General features: G+C 34.2%; 2 protein-coding genes across 2 annotated transcripts; one reads left to right on the top strand and one right to left on the bottom strand.

Annotated features, from left to right (window-relative positions):
• Positions 1-9,150: 9,150 nt before the first annotated feature.
• On the bottom strand, positions 9,151-9,918 carry LOC132604246 (protein PAM68, chloroplastic). The gene has a single exon (XM_060317669.1). The coding sequence runs from the start codon at positions 9,823-9,825 to the stop codon at positions 9,226-9,228; it is 600 nt and encodes a 199-aa protein (XP_060173652.1). The 5' UTR covers positions 9,826-9,918; the 3' UTR covers positions 9,151-9,225.
• A 1,652-nt stretch (positions 9,919-11,570) lies between these two features.
• Positions 11,571-19,029, top strand: LOC132604245 (cadmium-induced protein AS8). The gene is made up of 4 exons (XM_060317668.1): positions 11,571-11,764; positions 14,458-14,704; positions 15,145-15,417; positions 18,679-19,029. The coding sequence occupies exons 2-4, from the start codon at positions 14,464-14,466 to the stop codon at positions 18,690-18,692; spliced, it is 528 nt and encodes a 175-aa protein (XP_060173651.1). The 5' UTR covers positions 11,571-11,764; positions 14,458-14,463; the 3' UTR covers positions 18,693-19,029.
• Positions 19,030-19,837: the final 808 nt, after the last annotated feature.

The following is a 19,837-nucleotide window of genomic DNA, read 5'->3' as shown; positions in this document are numbered from 1 at the left end:
CATCAAAAGTAGTGTATTTTTTAAGGCCCCGACACGGGTGCGACAACATTTTTGGAGAGTTCTAGCAACATAGGTTAATCTTGTTTTTATCAATATGTGGCAAGGCAATCTCTTCTTGGGGTCTTGAATTTGAGCTTTAAGCACTCTAGGTTGTACAAATTCAAAGTCTTTAATAATTAAGTGGTATAATGGAGCTATTTAACTAGCTGAGCAAATTAAAAAGAAACACCTTTTTCAATTGGAGTTGTTTTGTTAATATATGTGGTAAATAAATGTCATTTATTTTTTTTACCAACATTTACCTAAATATCGGAAAATTTAAGTGACGTTTTATATATGTCGTAAATAAATGTCGTTTATTTCTTACCGGCATTTACCTAAATGTGGGGAAATTCCCGACACTGAAATTTACGACATTTGATGCAAATGTAAATTAAATGTCGATAAATGAATTTGTGACATTTAAACAGCTTAATATGACATTTATATAATGTCGTTATATCTCTACTTTCTTGTAGTGGATGCATCCACACTTAGAGCCCGTTTGGATTGGCTTATAAGTTGCTTATAAGCTGTTTTCAGTTTTTTTGAGTGTTTGGCTGGCCAGTTTAAAGTCATTTTGTGCTTAAAATAAGCTCAAAATAATAATTTGGCCCATTTGACTTAGCTTATCTAAAGCAGCTTATAAGCTGTGTTTCACAGCTTATAAGCCAAAAATAAATAAATTAGACTACCCCAACTTATTATTTTTAGCTTATAAGCTGTTTTCAACTTATAGGCATAAGCCCATCCAAACAGGCTCTTACATAGGATTATTTTGCATGTGCTTTTATACATCATATAGTTATGAACCCTCTATCACCTCTCTTTGTTTCCATTTCCTTAAATTTTTTCTTCTTTTTGATGACGTGGCAACCCACAGCCTCACCCGATTTCGGGTGCGCACAGGGTAAACCCTGCTCGTGTGCAATAGCTCGCAAACCACACAAGAGAGATAACCCATACTAGGCAAGCCCCGTGTGACGAGCTCGACCCAGAAGGCAAATCTCCTGCTGTCATAGGCAGGGGCCATTTCCTTAAAATTAATGTATTGAATAGAATATGTTACTTGTAAACATCGATTTGTGATTGATATGCCACTTGTGGTCATGATCCGGTTTCCCTTTCTTGGTCCTATTTGTTCAGGTTCATTTTTGGTTTATGTAAATTCATGAGTTCCGTCGCATGAATCTTAAAGGTGCATTATTCATCAAAAGTCAAGTCTACAACACGTCTTTTGACTTTCAGGTTGAAGGGACACCCGAAAGACCAAGATTATGTGTTTTCCGTTCCAGCAAGCATATTTATGTTCGAGTCATTGATGACTCCAAGATGCACACACTGGCTTCAGCTTCAACGATGCAGAAACCAATCTCTGAGGAATTCGACTACTCTGCTGCTCCCACTGCAGTAAATTCTCAATTACATTTTTCTCAAAACGGTTAAAAAACATTATCTTTTAAGGGAAGTATATCTGAGAGAGTGAGGCGTAGCAAGAGACGAAATTATGGAAAAAAACAACTATGGAGAGGTCTCCTGAATCAGTTGGATTTGAGTTGTGTTCCTAGAATTCAAGGGAACTTTTCCCTTTGTGCTCTGGAGTACATATTTTTTGATCTTCTGTGTTTTATACAAAAACTTGAATGAGTAAAATCTCTTGAACTGAGAACTGATAAGTGCCTAAATTCCTGATTCATTTAGCATTAAATTTGAAAAATACATAAAAATGTCTTGTTAGATCGAGGTTCTGAGAAACGAAATATGCAAATAGATTCTGAAATAGTTTGACACTGAGTATTTCCTTTAATATGCTAAAATAGTTTGACCTGTAGTTCAATGATCTCAAGCTACTTTTATCATCCAAAAGAGAAGTAGAGAGTTGAGTTGAAATTCAATGTCCTCAAGCTAAGTTTATCATCAGCAAGAGAAAGCGAGAGCAGTTTACTTGCATAGATGTAAGTACAGGAAGACTTAAGGAATTAGGATTGGTCATAGATTACGATATACAAATTATTTAACAAAAAGTACAGGATCAATATAATGATCACAATTAGAAAATGTAAACTAGAAATAAGAGGAGGACATATGAGCAAACCTCTCTCAAGTGAAAAGGGCAGAAAGAATATGAAGTGGGAAAATGAACACAATCAACATCTTTAGTAATTGGCAGCAGTCGCGAGTTCTCTGTCTATTTGATTAGAACCTGATGTAAATAGAAGTAAGCTACAGAATGGGAGTAAATAACTGTAAAAAATGTAGAATGACTAACTGATCATAGCAACTTAAAGAACATGGGTAAGAAATATAGAGTCGCAACAGTTGAATGCTTTACTGTTAATATGATGAGAAAAAAATATACTTTCTTCAGCTAGAAAACTAAATAACTTGCTATTTTGGAGATTGGAGCAGAAAAATTAGAGAACTGGCACAACTTGGCAAGAAAAGTTCAACCCAAGATTTTTCACTTCATTCCTGGTTTTGCAGTATAGAAGAAGAAAGAATATACCTATGATTATTTGAAGTTCTTCAATTGTCTGTTGTGATAGAAAGCGTCAGATTGTACGACAAATACCATCCAGAAATGTTGCTCTCTCTACAATATGGTTGCATGTAAACTATTCAGTTTATATTTTTGTGGTGGAGGTGCAATTACAAAAACCTGCCTTCAGAAGAGGACCTTAACTGTAATTTTAGATAACCTGCCCCTTAGAAGAGAAATTCCTAAACTTTCTCTTTAGTTGTTTGAATACTTGTTATGCTGTTTGTAAACAGAAGGCTCTATTTAACAAGTTTTTTTTGTTAGCAGGAAGTGGCAAAGAAAGTAGAAGTTATAGCTAAGGCCTGTCTAGAGAAAGGGAATACTAAACTTTGAATCAGAACTTGGATTCCTTTGTACTTCAACTTTGGCTTTAGTTGTTGCTGTCTGATTTAGAGAAACTTAACTAAAGTAATCATGGCTAATATGTTAATACATACCTCAGTTATATTTATTTGGAGATTGTTGGGATTTTATGAATCGGTGTGAATGGTAAATGGTCCTTTGCACCTTTTCATGGAAAAGACTTCACATCTTTTCATTCCTTTATTTTATTAGCTATAAATACTTCATTTTCATAAGATTTTCCAGTAGAATGAATTTTCTGATCTTCTCTTCTCTTCTTCTTCTTGCACTTCATAAAATATTCGTGTGATTGACAGCCGTCGAGTGAGTTCGCTGTCACCGGAGTTTGTTGTACCGCTACAACGATGAGTAAATCGTTCTATCATGGGAGGATATATTCCAACATCTTGGATACATTGAGAGGAATAATTTCCTTAAGGACACACTGTGCATTCAGTGGGCTCGATTTAATTCCTTATATATTTTAAAATATTATTCTTCTAAGTTCCAGATTCTGCTTTGTTTATTTTTCAGTCTTTGGTTTAAGTATTTTTCCGAATACAGATTAATAACAATCTTAAGGAAATTACTAATTTTATATAATATATTCTGTATTATGTTAATCTACTAGAATCTTACTCTTTTGACAAAGAAGAAAGTATTTTTTTTTTAGAAAGAAATGTACTCTTTTCTGAGTTATAAAAGTATTCTTTCAGAAATAAAAGTACTTTTTCAGTGATTTCTACCCCGTTTTGGAGACTAAACCTGGATAAGATTGGAGAAGAAAGTTACTCCTTTCAGGAAGAAAATTACTCTTTTCAAAAGAGTAAAAAAATACTCTTTTCAGAAGGAAAAAAATACTTTTCAGAGATAAAAAAAGTACTATTTTCATAATATAAAAATGTATTCTTTTGGAGACTAAAACTTTTGTGGTTTTCAGTCCCCAATTTAGAGATTAAAATATGTGTGATTTTCTACTCCAAGTTACTATTCAGTTTAAAGAATATAAAAACTTTACCGATTTAGTAACTTTTAATTGGCTTGAAGTTGAAGATATAAAATCTCCGTTGGTTGTTTATTCAGTTTGAAGAAGATAAAAACTTCACCATTTTATTAAATCTGTTTGTGTTAGAGATTATTCAGTTTGAAGATATAAAAACTTCGCCAGTTTATTCTCTGATTAAGAAAACAGGTAGATAAAAATCAAAATTTAATTTCGATAGACGACATTAAACAAAACTGTTTGTCCACGGAACAAGTTTCTTCATTGCTGTATTAATGAGCTTCCTGACACGAATCCAAATTAATCGAAGTACGGGAAAACTTCTCAATTGTGTCAACTCTATATTCTCTTTATTGCCTTATGCAGCTCTTTGCCCACATTAAGTGTGACCAATAATGTGAGCGAAAGCAAAAACACACTGCATTAGTCGTAGAATGTTGTCTTTGCCTTGTGGCAAAGGGACCTAACAAAATTCTGTCATATGCCCTTGCCAACATGTGCAATGTCTTTTACTTCAAACTTTGGTTTGGCTAATTGTAGTTTAGCACCATCATTAAGCAATGATGTGAACTTTTTCTAATAAAAAATTTGTGTTGATGAAGTTCTTCTTTTAGTAATTTAAAATAACGTTTTTTGGTGATTAATGTATAGTTTTTTCTATTCATTTTACTGTTTTTTATCTTGTCAATTTCTATAAATTCCTCGAGAAGGTCGGGATCAATTGCAGGAATTGCTCTAAAAGTGGAGGAAAGGTCTTAATTCGTGTTCAACGCATGCTTGACTAGTTCAAGAGGAAGCAGTTGAAGTGTATGAATGGTTTTAAATAATAGTTGAGTAATTTATTTTCAACAATAAGAACAATGAATGATATTATGGATTAATTGCTCGCAGAGAAAATCGTCTAGGATGACTTCTTTGTTGGTGGAAGAAGGGTCAAATAACGAGAGTGACTCTCTGAGATGGTTTGAATTTCTAATACCTCAAAAAACATATCGAGATAAAAGAGAACACTTTTTTCCTTCATCCTTATCAATATGAAAATCTTCTCTTGTGGCCTTCACTCCACCTGAAAATAAAGAGCTAGGAAGCGCCTTATACTATTAAAGAAAGGGAAAACACTTTTTCCTAGCAAATAATCTTCATATATAAGACAGTAAATGAATAATATAATCATATTTGAGCTTTGAATCAACACTTTGATTTAGCTTTACATCTAGCTTTACATCAATTCTCTCTTTCATTTTTCTCTTTATTCTCCATCCATCATAAACAAATCTTTTTTTTTTTTTTTGGGGGGACAATCGTGATTTATGAAGCAGCTGAAGTCTTTTTCTCAAGACACCACATCCAAGCCAACAAAGCCAAATCTAAATGATCTTATCTAATATGCATTGTTGATGTAAAAAAAAAAAAGGGTTGTACAATTGAATCATTTATAAAGTAATTATATAGAACTTTTTATGATAAATATTATTGATAGCATAAATGGAAATAACTAACATGCCATCATCGGCAAGGGTGGAGTTAGGGAGGTCGGAGGGGTCCCGGCCCTTTCTTCGGAAAATCAATAGTACATATAATTTTAACAACAAAGTACATGTTGAGAAGGGGAGTCTTGAAGCTATAATAAAAGTTGCCTCTCATGTGTTCCCTATGGATCACTAGTTTAAGCGGTGAAATGATCAGCTGCAATTGATACTTTCGTTAGGATAGGCTTTCTACATATTATATCCCTTCCCTGTACTCTACATGAATACGAGATGCTTCGTGGATTAGACTATCCTTATACATAGTGCAGTAGATGTTGAACCCCATTGATAAAAATTCTGCCTCTGCCACTAACCATTAATAAGGTAAAGCTTTCTATACCGTCACTATATCTAACTTAAATTATACTATCTAAATAGAAATGTATAAAGGTGTTAAGATGGAGGGAGCATGCATGAAAAGCAACTGTCGAGATTAGATTTTGTTCTAACGTTAAGAATGTTCCTTCTGTAAGCCAAAAAAAAAAAAAAAACTTAAAAACAACACAACACAACATAATAATGCAAAAGTTTGGGGAAGTACTGATTTGCTGAAAAGCCCTTGAGTTATTTCCATAAAAGTAGCAAGTGTTTGAAATTATTGTGGTCTCTCAAGTCTCAATCTTTCCCCATTTCCCAATGTTTCTTAGATTATTTTTATCTTATACTTGGCTTCTCTGTTGCTTTTCTTCCAGTTTTATAAAGAATGCTTGCTGTTAAAAGAAGAGACCAGGTGCCATACTCTTTTTCCAAACCATCATCTCTTAAGTTTAAGTACGCCTTGGCCATAGAAACCAAAAAAAAATTCAATTTTTTTTGGAAGTTTGGAGTTGGAGTTGTGTTTGGTCATAGTTTTTACAAATAGAATTTTTTTTGGTTGAAATGTACTTGTTTTGATTGTGAAGTTTTTCTTGTTTTTCAAATTTCAAATACAACTTCAAGTTGTATTTGGAATTTTCATGGCCAAACACTAATTTTTGAAAAAAGTACGTGAAAAAAAGTGAATAATTCTTATGGCCAAACGGGTCCTAAGTTTTATGTATGAACGGTTTAAACATTTTTAAACCATTAGATTACTTCTAAGATGATTTATAGGCAATTTTATTAAAAAATATTAGTATTTGGTAACTTAAATTAAATAACAAATAACTTGTTATAACAGGTTAAATGCTTATTAGGCCAAGTTGTTGAAATCAATTTATTTTGAGAAGTACTTCGTATATATAAAAAGTATTTTGAGAGAGTAGCAATCTATATTTGGCTAAATCTTTCGGGAAGTGTTTTTGTTAGTAGTTTGTGTTTGACCAATATCTTTTAAAAGTGTTTTATAAATGTCAAATTATGGAAAATGAGGTTACTACTAATTAATTTTGGTAAAGGTGAATTTTTAATATGGATAATCTTGTCCTGAAAAATCAAAATAAAAAAGATATACATTATATCTCAAATCATAAGGGAGGTTAGTGTTACGAATCGGAGAAAGTCTCTCAAATTAAACCACAGGAGAGGTTACTTGCCTAATTATGTTTTGTTGCCCTTTATTTTCTATGTTGTCTCCAAGTCAACTAATGGGTTTATTCTGCACATTATAGATGGACACTATCCACTCAAAATGAGTAAGGTCCAGCCCAATTATGTGTGCTATTTTGTTGGCTGATTTGGCCACCAGTATTCATGGTTTGGTTGTTCTATATAGTTTATTCTTGTTAAAGTGACCGATTCCGATTGGTGATTAATCTAGCTTGTTGTGGCATATTTTAGGTTAGTTTTTTCATATTATTTTGTGTGAACAAATCTGATGCATAAATTTTAGTTGCAACCAAAAAAAAATAAAAAAAATAGAGCATAATCGTAAACAAATATTAGCCTTGCAAATCTAAAAATGGTCGTCTTATCTAACACTAAAAAAAATATGACATGAAGTCAAACATGGAGTAGGATTAATGATAAAGGATCTGGCTTAAACATATAAAAATGACTAAGCTTCAAAATCTTGTATGTCTTCCATATTATCAAATTGTATTTTAAGAATAGGGGGCGCGGGGTGGGGGTGGGGAGGTGGTGGTGAGAATTGGAGGAAATGGATAGAGCCAATCAAATTCAATGGCGGAGACACCCTTTAGCAAGGAGTATCGTTCAAAACCTTTATCATAACATTTTCAATTTTTTCCATGCATAAATAAAGGACAGCTCGGTGCAAAAAGCATCCCCTGTTAGCAGGGTTCAGGGAAGGGTCGCACCCAAAAGGGTGTGATGTAGACAATCTACTAGGTAAATAAATTATATATATAGACACACACTATGCAAATATTGAAAGTCCTATATACTTCTTTCAATATTGATGAAGTAAAGCCTTAAAATCACCGTAATCTTAGACACAAACAATTTAAATGTCAACTTTGTGATAATCGGTCGACACCATTTGAGAGAAATTCTACATACTCCACGAAGAAAAAAAATACCAACTAAATCTTAAAGAATCAGTCTTCTAAGCAAGAAGGTTTATAACAAGATCAAAATATAAGACATATTTAAATAGATGCATAGCCAAATGTCCTTACTTCTTTCAATGTTAATTTCAAACATAAAGTAAAACCGTAAAATCACCATTATCTTAAACACAAATAGCTTAAAAGTCACTTTGTGACAATAGGTTGAAACCATTGTTACAAAATTCTACATATCCCACGAATTAAGATAACACCTAAAATGATAAAGAAGCAATCTAAATGAGAATTTTATAACAAGATCAAGATAAAAGACATTCAAAGAGAGATGCATATATAGCCAAAAGTCAAATACTTTTTTCTTGATCCACCACCTGAAATTGAGTGCCCAAAAAAAAGGCCAATTCTTCTTAGCTTCATTCCAACCCAAGAGTGAAACTTCTCTCATTGGATCCCAACTAGATGAAAGTACTATCACATAACTAACTCCTAATAAGGCAGTCCCAAAGAAAATAAATGACACAATAAATGGCGCCCATGTAGGTACATCAATCTTTAATCCAACCTTAAGATAATAAAAGAAAGGGGAAAAAGAAAAAAGAAAAAAAGCCAATAAACAAACGGATACCTACTTAAATTAATACTCCCTCCGGATCAATAAAAGAGTCCACTCAACCATTTGCACACCCCTTAAGAAACTACTCACTCCAAGAATTTTTTTTGACTAAACTACCCCTAATTAAATAGGCATTGAAATTTGATCACATGACACTTAATAGGGGCAAATCCGGAAAGATAAGATTAATTATTTCATAATTTAATAAGTGGACACTTTTTTTTACCCAAGAAAAAAAAGCTAAATAGACACTTTTCCTGATCCGGAGGGAGTACAAAGTAAATATTAATTTTAATGCTAATTTCAGACAGGAAGTAAAGGCTTAATATCACCATAATCTCAAACACAAATACACAAATACAGTTAGACCTCTCTATCACGGTCATTCTCTACAATAACAATTCATTAGAACAATTAATTTTATTTTTTTTAAACCGGTTTTTCATGTTATGTTATATCATATGTTCTTTATAACAATATTTCGTTATAGCATAAAAAACTATCGAAACAAACGACACGTTATGAATAAGTTTGATTGTAACTTATAGTCGATTTGTACAATAAACCGACGCCATTTGCGCAAAAATCTATATACACCACGAATCAAGAAAACACCTATAAATCACAAAGAAGCAAGCTAAATGAGAAGATAATATAATAAGACCAAGATTTAAAAGACATATTCAAAGAGAGATATTGCATAGCCAAAAGTCCTAATACTTCTTTCTTGATCCACCACCTGAAATTGACTGCCAAAAAACAGGCCAATTCTTCTTAGCTTCATTCCAACCCAAGAGTGATCCTTCTCTCATTGGATCCCAACTAGATGAAACTATCCCATAACTAACTCCTAATAAGGCAGTCCCAAAGAAAATAAATGACACAATAAAAGGTACCCAAGTAGGCACATCAATCTTTAATCCAACCTTAAGATAATAAAAGAAAGGAAAAAATAATAAGCCAATGAACAAAGGTATACCAACTGATAATCCTATTCTGCTTATCATTCTATTAGTCACTATCTCTGGTATAACACCTCCTTCTTGATTCCCATCATCATGATCATCATCTTCTTGATCATCATCATCTTTATCTTCATATTCTTGTTTTGGTTTCTTGTTTTTTTTGGTAATTTTCTTAGGGGAAGGTCCAAAACCTTTTGGAGAATTTATAGTTGCAAAAAGAGGTGTCAAGTTTGAAGTTTGATGTAGTTGTTTGGATTTGGAAATTGGGAAGTGAAAGGAGTGTTTGTTTTTTGAGGTTAATGGAGTTGGAGATAGTACTAGTCTTGGAAATGAATTTAGTGTTTCCATTATTCTTTTTCTTCACTGTCCTGTTTACAACTTCACTCTTCACATTGTTCTAATTGGTTGGTGGTGGTGAGGCCTTCCTTCAAGATTTTTGGAGGAAGCTTATCTATTAGCTGAGATGATGTCCCTTTGGTAATTTACTATATTGCCCATGCTGGCAAGTTACTCCCAAGTGCCCATAACTAGGAGCCTGTTTGGATGGACTTATGCCTATAAGCTGTTTGCAGCTTATAAGCTAAAAAAAAAAAGTTGGAGTAGTCTAACTTATTTTTTTTGGCTTATAAGCTGTTTTCAGCTTATAAGCTGCTTTAGATAAGTTAAGTCAAATGGGCCAAATTATTTTTTTAAGCTTATTTTAAGCACAAAATGACTTTAAGTTGATCAGCCAAACACTCAAAAAAGCTAAAAACAGCTTATAAGCAACTTAGAAGCAACTTATAAGCCAATCCAAACTGGCTCTAAATTGTTATAAGGTCCCAAAAAAGTATCACATGATAGTGTAAATATTCTTTTATTTGGTTATAACATATCATTAATTTTTTTTCTTTTTTGCAGGTTACACGTTTATGCTTGGTTTAGAAAGTTAATTTGGAAGTTAGAACTAGGAAAGATGGATTAAAAGGGGGAGGGGGGATAAAAAAAGAAATATACCAAGGGTTGAATTGGTGATTTCCTCATTCAAGCTAAGATATACCCATTCGCCAAAGACAAAAAGGGAAGGTTGCTATACTTTCTTTTAAAATTTTATATAATATAGTTTGACGAGATATGAAAATTAAAAGAATAAAGAAAAATTTGAAACTTATGATATTAAACATAGCATTATATTATTATTTGAGTGACTATAGAACTTTTGAAAATTATGATTTTAAACTTATCATAACATTTGTGTGATTATAAAAATTTGTATTAAGGATAAAATGAGAATTTTTACGTTAAATTATTTCTTAATTTAAAATCTATTATTCTTTTTGAAACATATTAAACTAAATATGCCACATAAGCTAGAAAGAACTGAAGTATAAAATTTAGTTAAAGGGATAAAGTATTTACCAATTATGTTGGGATGATATTTCTGCTCCATTCTTAACTAGAGGTCTCAAGTTCGAGTATGAAAATAAAACATCTTTTAGCTGGGAGTGTGTTAATGTCTAAAGCAGACTTTTTAAAAGCAAATTCAAATTAGTCAACTCAAAACGAATACAAGACGTAGGTGAAAACCCCCAAAAGCATATATTTTTTAAAAAGAAAAATTTGCATGACGTAGCTAACTCTAAGAGGTATTTATGGTTAATAACTACTATTTAAGTTAATTACATTTCGTAGCCACAATTTTCATTTCGTAGCTATATACAATTGTATATATGTATTTGAATGTAGTTGGTTTACGTACTGCAAAAGGTGAATACAATTGTATGTGTATTTATATTCATATGTATATGGTTGAATACATATTTTGACTGTATTATTACTGTATGTTTGTCAAATGAATTGAATTTTTGATTTTGTGTTATTTGTTTCATTTATATACATATGTATATGGCTGAGCAGTGTATTCAAATACACTCAAATACACACGGGATACCTAAAATCTAGCTACGAATACAACTGAAAAATGCATTCAAATACATGCGAATACACCTAAAAATCAGCTACGAAATGTAAATATACAAAACATAGCTGTGTATTTTTGGAAATCATGGGTAATTTTTGGAAAATTTACTCTGTATATTAATGACCAACTCATAAATGTGGATAGAACACATTGAATCAATTTTGGCCATAAGAGTTAGTACTGTTAGTTTTGATAGCCAACAAGGGCTGGTATATCATTACTCCCTGTTTTACCCCAACAGAATATTACTACAATATTCCAATCAGTTTCAGGATATGTCCCCTCCAAGACTCGAGAGTATTGCACTGACACTACCTTACTGAGCAGGTATAACCTTAAATCTCTTTACTCCTTTTTTTTTTTTTTTTGGCTTTTACTTTAGTATATCATGTATACACACTGACTTGTCCATTTCATTTTTAGTTGTTTCTGCTTACTTTGAGGTTTTATTGCTTAAAGAATGCTATTTTGTGCTCTTTTGTTCTTGAGGGGGGGGGGGGGGGGGGGGGTTTCTGATTGTTGCTGCTTGTTTTAAAGTTTCATTGTTTAAAGAATGCTATTTTGCAATATCTTTTCCTGGGATGTTCTTTAATTTTTAAGGGCATAACTTGTCTGAATCAAGGATACTGATTTATCCATTTCATTTCTAATTGTTGCTGCTTGTTTTAAAGTTTCATTGTTTAGAGAATGCTATTTTGCAATATCTTTTTCTTGGGATGTTCTTTAATTTTTAAGAGCATAACTTGTGTGAATCAAGTATATTGATTTATCCATTTCATTTCTAATTGTTGCTGCTTACTTTGAGGTTTTATTGTTTAAAGAATGCTCTTTTGTTCTTTTGTTGTGGGGGGGGGGGGGGGGAGGAGGCGGGGTGTTTCTTTAATTTTTATAAGCATAACTTGTGTATACTGAGTTCTCCATTTGATTTCTAAGTGTTGCTGCTTACTTTGAAGTTCCATTGTTTAAATTAGGCTATTTTGTTCTTGGGGTTTTCTCTAATTTTTAAAACCATAACACTTGTGTGAATCAAGTATACTGATTTGTTCATTTCATTTCTGATTGTTGCTGCTTACTTTTAAGTTTCATTGTTTAAATTTGGGTATTTTACCCGCAAGGTGGCTCAGTTGGTTGAGCATGGGGCTTTCATAATGGAGGTCTCAGGTTCGAAACCCCCTGCCTACGAAAGTAGGGGATTTGCCTTCTGGGTCGAGCTCGTTGCACATGGCTTGCCTAGTGCGGGTTATCTCTCCTGTGTGGTTGGTGGCTATTGCACAGGAGCGGGGTTTACCCTGTACGCACCCAAAGGGTAGCGGCTGGGGGTTCCCTTGTCATAAAAAAAATTAGGCTATTTTGTTCTTGGGGTTTTCTCTAATTTTTATAAGCATAACACTTGTGTGAATCAAGTATACTTATTTGTCCATTTCATGTCTGATTGTTGCTGCTTACTTTGAAGTTTCATTGTTTATATTAGGCTATTTTGTTCTTGGGGTTTTCTCTAATTTTTATAAGCATAACTTGTGTGAATCAAGTATACTGATTTGTCCATTTCATGTCTGACTGTTGCTGCTTATTTTAAAGTTTCATTGTTTAAAGAATGCTAATTTGCACTATCTTTTTCTTGGAATGTTCTTAAAGTTATTTTGAAGAGCATAACTTGTGTGAATCAAGGATACTGATTTGTCCATTTAATTTCTAGTTGTTGCTACTTACTTTGAGATTTTATTGTTTTAAGAATGCTATTTTGCTCTCTTTTATTCTTGGAGTTTTCTCTAATTTTTAGAGCTTAACTTGTATGAATCAAGTATATTGATTTGTCCATTTCATTTCTAAGTGTTGCTGCTTACTTTGATGAGGTATCGTTGTGTATTTAAGGTTATTTTGACCTCTTTTGTTCTTGGGGTTTTTTTCTCATATTTTTAAGAGCATAACTTGTGTGAATCAAGTATACTGAATTGTCCATTTCATTTCTAACTGTGGCTGGTTACTTTCAGGTTTCGTTGTGTAAAGAAGGCTATTTTCCGCTCTTTTGTTCGTGAGATTTTCTATAATTTTTAAGAGCATAACTTGTGTGAATCAAGCATTGCTTAATTGCCCATTTCGTTTCTAATTGTTGCCACTTACTTTGAGTTTTCATTGTTTAAAACATGCTCTTTGCGCTCTTTTGTTCTTGGGCTTTTCTCTAATTTTTTAAGAGCATAACTTGTATACTGAATAGTCCATCTCATTTCTAATTGTTGCTGGATTTTTTTTTGCTTCGTCAATTGTTGCTAATTACTTTGAGGTTTCATTGTTTAAAGAAGGCTATTTTGCACTCTTTTTCGTTCTTGGAGTTTTCTCTAATTTTTAAGAGCGTAACTTGTGTTTTTCTACTTAGTTCGTTTAACTTTTAGCGTTTCATTTGCCAAGAGAGTAGCTAGCAAAATCTTCTGGTTTGTGAATAAAGGGCCACGGAGAGAACTGGGAATATAGGGGTTAATTTTCTGGTTTAACTTTCGAATTATTGAAATAGCTCCTTTTTTTCTCACCACCAACTTGATGGTTAACTGGGATTAGTGGGGAGAATTAGTACAAAGATGATAGAGACAATACTCCTTCTGTCCCAATAGTTTAATACTTTCCTTTTTGGTATGTCCCAAAAAGAAAGTCATATTTAGCAAAAAATAACTTTAAACTTCTCATTTTACCCTTAATGTGATGGTTTATAGACACGTCTATGATTTGTTTTATACCACAAGTTTCAAAAGTCTTTCTTTTTCCTTGAACTTTGTGCCCAGTCAAACATCGCAACATAAACTGGGACGGAGGGAATAGGATATAGAGCCCCCGAAGAAGTAAATATTATTCCATTATATTCTTCCAGTCTGTTAGAGAACTTTGAGAGGATATCTTGCAAAAATAACATAAAATTTTACCTTATTGCCTAATGAGAAAAGCCTGTCCTGACTTGGGATTTTCCGATTTGGTAATCATAGTTCTCTCGCAGAATTTGATAGACTTACGGGGCTTGTGATTAATTGTAGGTAGAAATGATTATAAAGGGCATGCTCAGACGATATGAAAGATGGAATCCAGTGCATCCTACATATGGAGCCTTCTGGGGCATGGGAATAGGTATTGGCTGTGGGGTCGGATGGGGCCCTGGATTTGGTCCTGAGGCTATTGGTTATGTTGGATCTGGTTGTGGTGTTGGGTTCAGCGTCGGCTTCTCTCTGCTTGGCATTGGCATTGGCCTCCCTGCCAACTACATCTACACAGTTCCTTACAACAGTAAAAATTACCAACTTTTCATATTCAGCTTCTTAATAATTGCATACCTTAGGGGTCATTTGGTTGCTGGTTAGACTTATGCAGGTTTAAGTTATGAGTTTAATTATTCATGTATTACTTATTTCATCTTTTACCCTGCACAAATAATACATAGATTCCCCATAACTATACATGTATCAGTTATGCGGAATTGTAAACTGGTAACCAAACCCCATACTTGGTTTGCTGATTTTATACATAACACTTAAAATGCTACCAAACGTGGTACTAGTTATGCTTGTTTTAATACATGAATAACTCACTTCCTAACCAACAACCAAATGACCCCTAAGTTTTCTGTTCTTTTTTATTTTTATTTGACCAATATTGCCAACTATATATGTGAGATTTGAAACTGCTGTTGAAGTTGATTTACTAATTTACTTGTATATTCTTTGTAGCCTTCACAGCTACCAGAAATGGTGCTATAGAGATGGCTCGATCCACTGATATACAAAGCATGAGAAACATTGTAGAAGACAATTGGTGTTACCTTGATTCAAGTATTTCTGGGCTGCAAGAAAGGGTGATTCAGACTTTTTCAACCTTAAGGGGCAAAGAATCGTTAGGGAAGGCGGTAGATTTGTCCGAAAAGTCGTCCAAAATGTCCTTTCCTGATCAATGCATGGATCGTCTAAAACAAGGCATCAATGGCTTATTTCGTCCTTTAAAAGGTATGCTACATCGTGCTCACAAATGGATGTAGTACCATTTTGCAATTTAACCATGATTAGACCTTTCACACCACTTTGTTCTAATTCTTAAAAACACAGTTTAATATTGGTCATCAATCTATGTTCTACGTGTTGGTCATTTTGCGGATTTTGCTGCTAGTCCCTGTCATATCTGTTCCTTTAAACTAATGTAGATAAGTTTGCCAATAAAGCATCAATTATTAGGTTCCAATGCTGCTCTTTGGTTCGAAGATGGAATTAAATGTGATTGTTGACGGAAAAGGAACTTGATCTACCCTCAGTTAAAATGGTTATTAGTTCATATTCGTGTGCAATTTGCAACTAAAATTCTATTTTCAATTTGCAATCATTTTAACCGTTTTTTTTTTCATCGTCAACTCTCTCCGACTGCATCATGTTACTATGATTAAAGAAGTACACACCAATCATATTCATTTTTTTGGAGCACAAAATTACTTATAGATGGCATTTTGGAGATAAAAGTGGGAAGAAACAAAAAGTCAGAAAAAAGAGTGTGTGTGGGGAGGAGTGGGGGATATAAAGGATTAGGTGGGATAAGGAACAAACCATGACTCCTAAGCAGGTATAAATTTTATAATAGACATACTTGGCAAGATTTTGTATTAGGTCTAGATCCTTACATATTCTGAATACCTGGTGTAATCTGATTATCTGAACCTAAATAACGATGTTACTGTTTTATCGACTTTTTAGAATTCCTTCAATCATTGGGGATAAGGAAGTTCTGTTCTGATATACCTAATTTTTGGGACCTTCTCGGTCCATCTTTTACTTATCAAAAAGAAAAAATTTAATAGCCTATTCATTTCCTAACATTGGAGTTATATTGACTGCAGCAGACCTTTTTTGTCAAGGAAACTCTAGAGCTATTTCCTTGGGATAGAAATAAAGATCTCTAGTGGTCAGTATATGAAATTTTTACGAATGGTTTAAAACGTTTTGTTTAATGGTAAATGGTTGTATGACGAAGTTTATAACTGATATTCGTTATTATTTGAGTTTCTTTAGTAAGCAATTTACGGTGATCTGACTGTTTCTCTGTTTCCACAGTAATTTTTCTTGAAGTAACAAAGATTGTAAAAAAGAACTAGCAGAGATTAAGAGACCAGTAAGTGTTCTAGGAATAGATTTAGTATCCATTCTAAATAGCATAGATTTGGGAGGAGTCGGCCCGTGACAGTACGTTGAGGGATGGAAGTACGTTGCGAGGGCTATGTTTGCCAATGCCATGGGACAGCCATAGGCACATAGAAGAGGACCGCACATGACGAAGGCCAAGGATTGGAAGTTGCCTACTCGGGTGCGACACAAGGCAAGTGTCAAGCTTGAGGATAGGACTGTGCGCGCATGAGCGACGCTCAGTGCCAGGCGAGGGACATGCATGTCTGTAGCCAACCCATGGGTTGCGCATAGAAGAGACCCAGCATATGAAATGCGCCACAAGGGTATGGAAACAAGACAAGGCTAAAGCCTTGACATCAAACGGGCGGCACAAGGAAAGCTAAGCCTCTGAGGCAAGCTTCATCATAGGCATCGGGTCGTGCCAAGAAAACCTGGGATAGAGAAAGGCTGGCTTGTAGTCAGGTGGGACTACAGGCGCCACACGGGCTATTTGTGTGCCGCTGCTCTTAGGAGGAGTCGGCCCGTGACAGTTACGTAGATGAAGAATGGGCTACTTCCTCACAGATTTCAGACTTTAATACCTTTTAGCACCTAAAATGCTTAGAGTTCTAAGATTTTGACACTTGGTGATAATAGAACTATAGCGAGTGACCTACTATATTTCATCCTTACGTCAAATAGTTCATACAATTGAGCTACTTGTGGCTCAATTAGGATATGACTAGATTTAATATAAGGGTGACACGATTCCTGTAGAGGAAATGTTTGGGAGGTAATCTTGCGTGTAATGGTAATAATGTTACTAAGATGTATCCAATGGTGCGGCCTGGTACCCAATGAAGTGGGTGCAAACCTTAGAGATCATGGTTCAAATTCGAAAAAGACAAAATACTAGGTGATTTCTCCCATCTGCCTAAGCCTTGGTGGGCAGAGTTACCCGGTAGGCCGGTACCTATACTGGTGGGAGGTAGCAATCACCGGATGGAATAGTCAAGATGTGCGATGTCGACCCAGACACCACCGTTATAAAAAATGAAGTTACTTAAACTCATGAATTTGGATAACCAGCAAACTGCAAGTACAAGGACGATAAACTCAGAAAATTGTTTTTATTAAAGATTTAGGGACAGGAATGGTAATGGTTGTTTGCGCCGAAACTAAAGATTGAAGATGGAAATTCTACAAGTGTCAGAATAATGCTATATGCTTTTGGCCCTGCAAATCTTCGTTAATCAAAATATTCTCTGGATAAGCCTCTTACACTTTTTTGTGGAGGGATTTACCTTAGGATGCTAAGGAGTAAATTGCTTATATGGTCCTTGTCTAACTTCCAGAATTAGTAGGGAGTAGTAGGGACCGTCTAAAGCAATTTACTTGGATGCTAAGAAAAGCCTGGAAGCTGGAACTATCAACATGTTCTTTATATGTTAGATGTCTTTATCATATAGTTGAATCACCAAACTGTCCATTCATATATCAGCCTTACTTGTTGTCTTCAAACCTACCTCCCTTTTCTTGGCTTTTCTAAAATTCCTTTAATCTGGCTTTAACAAGAATCTGCGTGATTGGGGATCGTTGAACACAGTTACTGTTTCTTTCTGGTACACTGAAACTGCCTTATAGTCTTATCCAGAATCTGTGTTAAGGTTCTTGAATATGGAAGCTGGGACACTATTTGGAATTATGTGTTCCGATAAAACTAAGAAAAGGGTCCATAATAGAAAATTGAATGTTCTTGTCAACGTTCTCTTTGCTGACACTTCGATTTGTATTCACACTAATATATAATGTGTTGTCATCTCCGCAATGCTATCATTTAGAACCGTTGCCTTAAATTTGTTTATTTGGGAAATAAGTGTTCTGGAACCATGACCTACCGGTCAGTGTTGAGTAAGGTGTGATAAGAGTCGTGCAGATCCTTCAGAATATACTTAAAACTAGAACAAAAGGAAAACTTGATGTCCTCGTACTAGATACGTGCACAGACTTGTATCTGATATATACCATAAACGAATCCGTGTAACGTATATGTATCCTCCTTTTGAAGTACGGAGAACTTCGAAAACTTATCATGTGTCGTGTATTGACTTCGTGCAGGTTCAAAGGATTAGCAGCATGAAGGGAAGCACAATGTTTTTCCAGCCCAGAAGTGTCAATGTACACATTATAGTATTGGCCTTTATTTTTTACCTCACAGCATTCTGTTGGCTTACATAAACAACTATTATGGAAATCCACCCCCACCCTTTGTTTTTTTTCTTTGCTAATTTCTTTTTGTTCCTCTTCTGGGGATGGTGGGTGAGCTTGTGATAGTAGGGAGAGTAGGTAGAAGAGAGAGGAGTAGTTGAAATTATTAGGCTGCTGCTATATGTGTAAACATATTCTGATTTCTTTTATGTTGGAAAACATTGTTCAAATGAAAGTGAAAAAGAATCTGTCTTTTTTTTTTTTTTTTTTGTAGTACCTGATAATATTACTCTCTCCGTTTCAAAATGTTTGTCTTACTTTTCTTTTTAGTCTGTTTAAAAAATAACGTCTCTTTCCTTTTTTGGCAACTCTTTAATTTCAACTTTTTACATGGAATGTTCAAGACCACATGATTAAAGGGCATTTTGGTACATTCTAAATATTTTTAGTTAACAATCACAAGATTCAAAAATTTTCTTTATTTTCTTAAACCCAGTGCCAAGTCCAAACCAGACAAATATTTTAAAACGGATGAAGTATGTAGTCAAATTCTATGCATCATTACAAAATAAGTCCATGTTGTTCAAGGTTTCAGTAGCCGAGTACCCGTTAGTTATAAGCAAACAACAAATAAGAGTCCATTTGATTCTTTGCTGGTGTGAGATTCCTAAGTACTTGTAAAATTAATCGAGTTGCAGGCAAACTGGCTCGAATACTATTATTATAAACACATGAGAGAATAATTCTAGAGGTGACAGATTTACTAGAAGTGGAATTGTGTGCGGTGTATGATTCCTCCCACCAACCACCCCCAAAACATGTGGTGCAGTGGATGAGGCTACTTCATCCTTAATCAGAGGTCTCAGATTCGAGCCCTGGATTAGAAAATTTTTGATAGGGAGCGCTTTCCCTGAATGGGTCCTACGCGACGCGAATCTGAAATAATTGAGCTTCAATGCGATACCGGACCCCGGAGGAAAAAAAAAATCCTCCCACCAACCACTTTCCAAATATAGGCTTGTGAAAGTGCCAAACTTGAATGGTGCGTCAGCATATTAGATGATTGTCA

The sequence above is a fragment of the Lycium barbarum genome, chromosome 7 (assembly GCF_019175385.1).
Source record: "Lycium barbarum isolate Lr01 chromosome 7, ASM1917538v2, whole genome shotgun sequence".
Lineage (NCBI taxonomy): Eukaryota > Viridiplantae > Streptophyta > Magnoliopsida > Solanales > Solanaceae > Lycium > Lycium barbarum.
Note: the sequence above shows the minus strand (reverse complement) of the source record. Positions and strands in the feature narration are given on the sequence as shown.

Bases quoted from the DNA above. Each gene is read 5' to 3' on its own strand.
- LOC132604246 (XM_060317669.1), bottom strand. From the start codon at position 9,825: ATGGAAACACTAAATTCATTTCCAAGACTAGTACTATCTCCAACTCCA.
- LOC132604245 (XM_060317668.1), top strand. From the start codon at position 14,464: ATGATTATAAAGGGCATGCTCAGACGATATGAAAGATGGAATCCAGTG. The intron at 14,705-15,144 runs GTAAAAATTACC...TATTCTTTGTAG, and splicing joins CTACACAGTTCCTTACAACA to CCTTCACAGCTACCAGAAAT.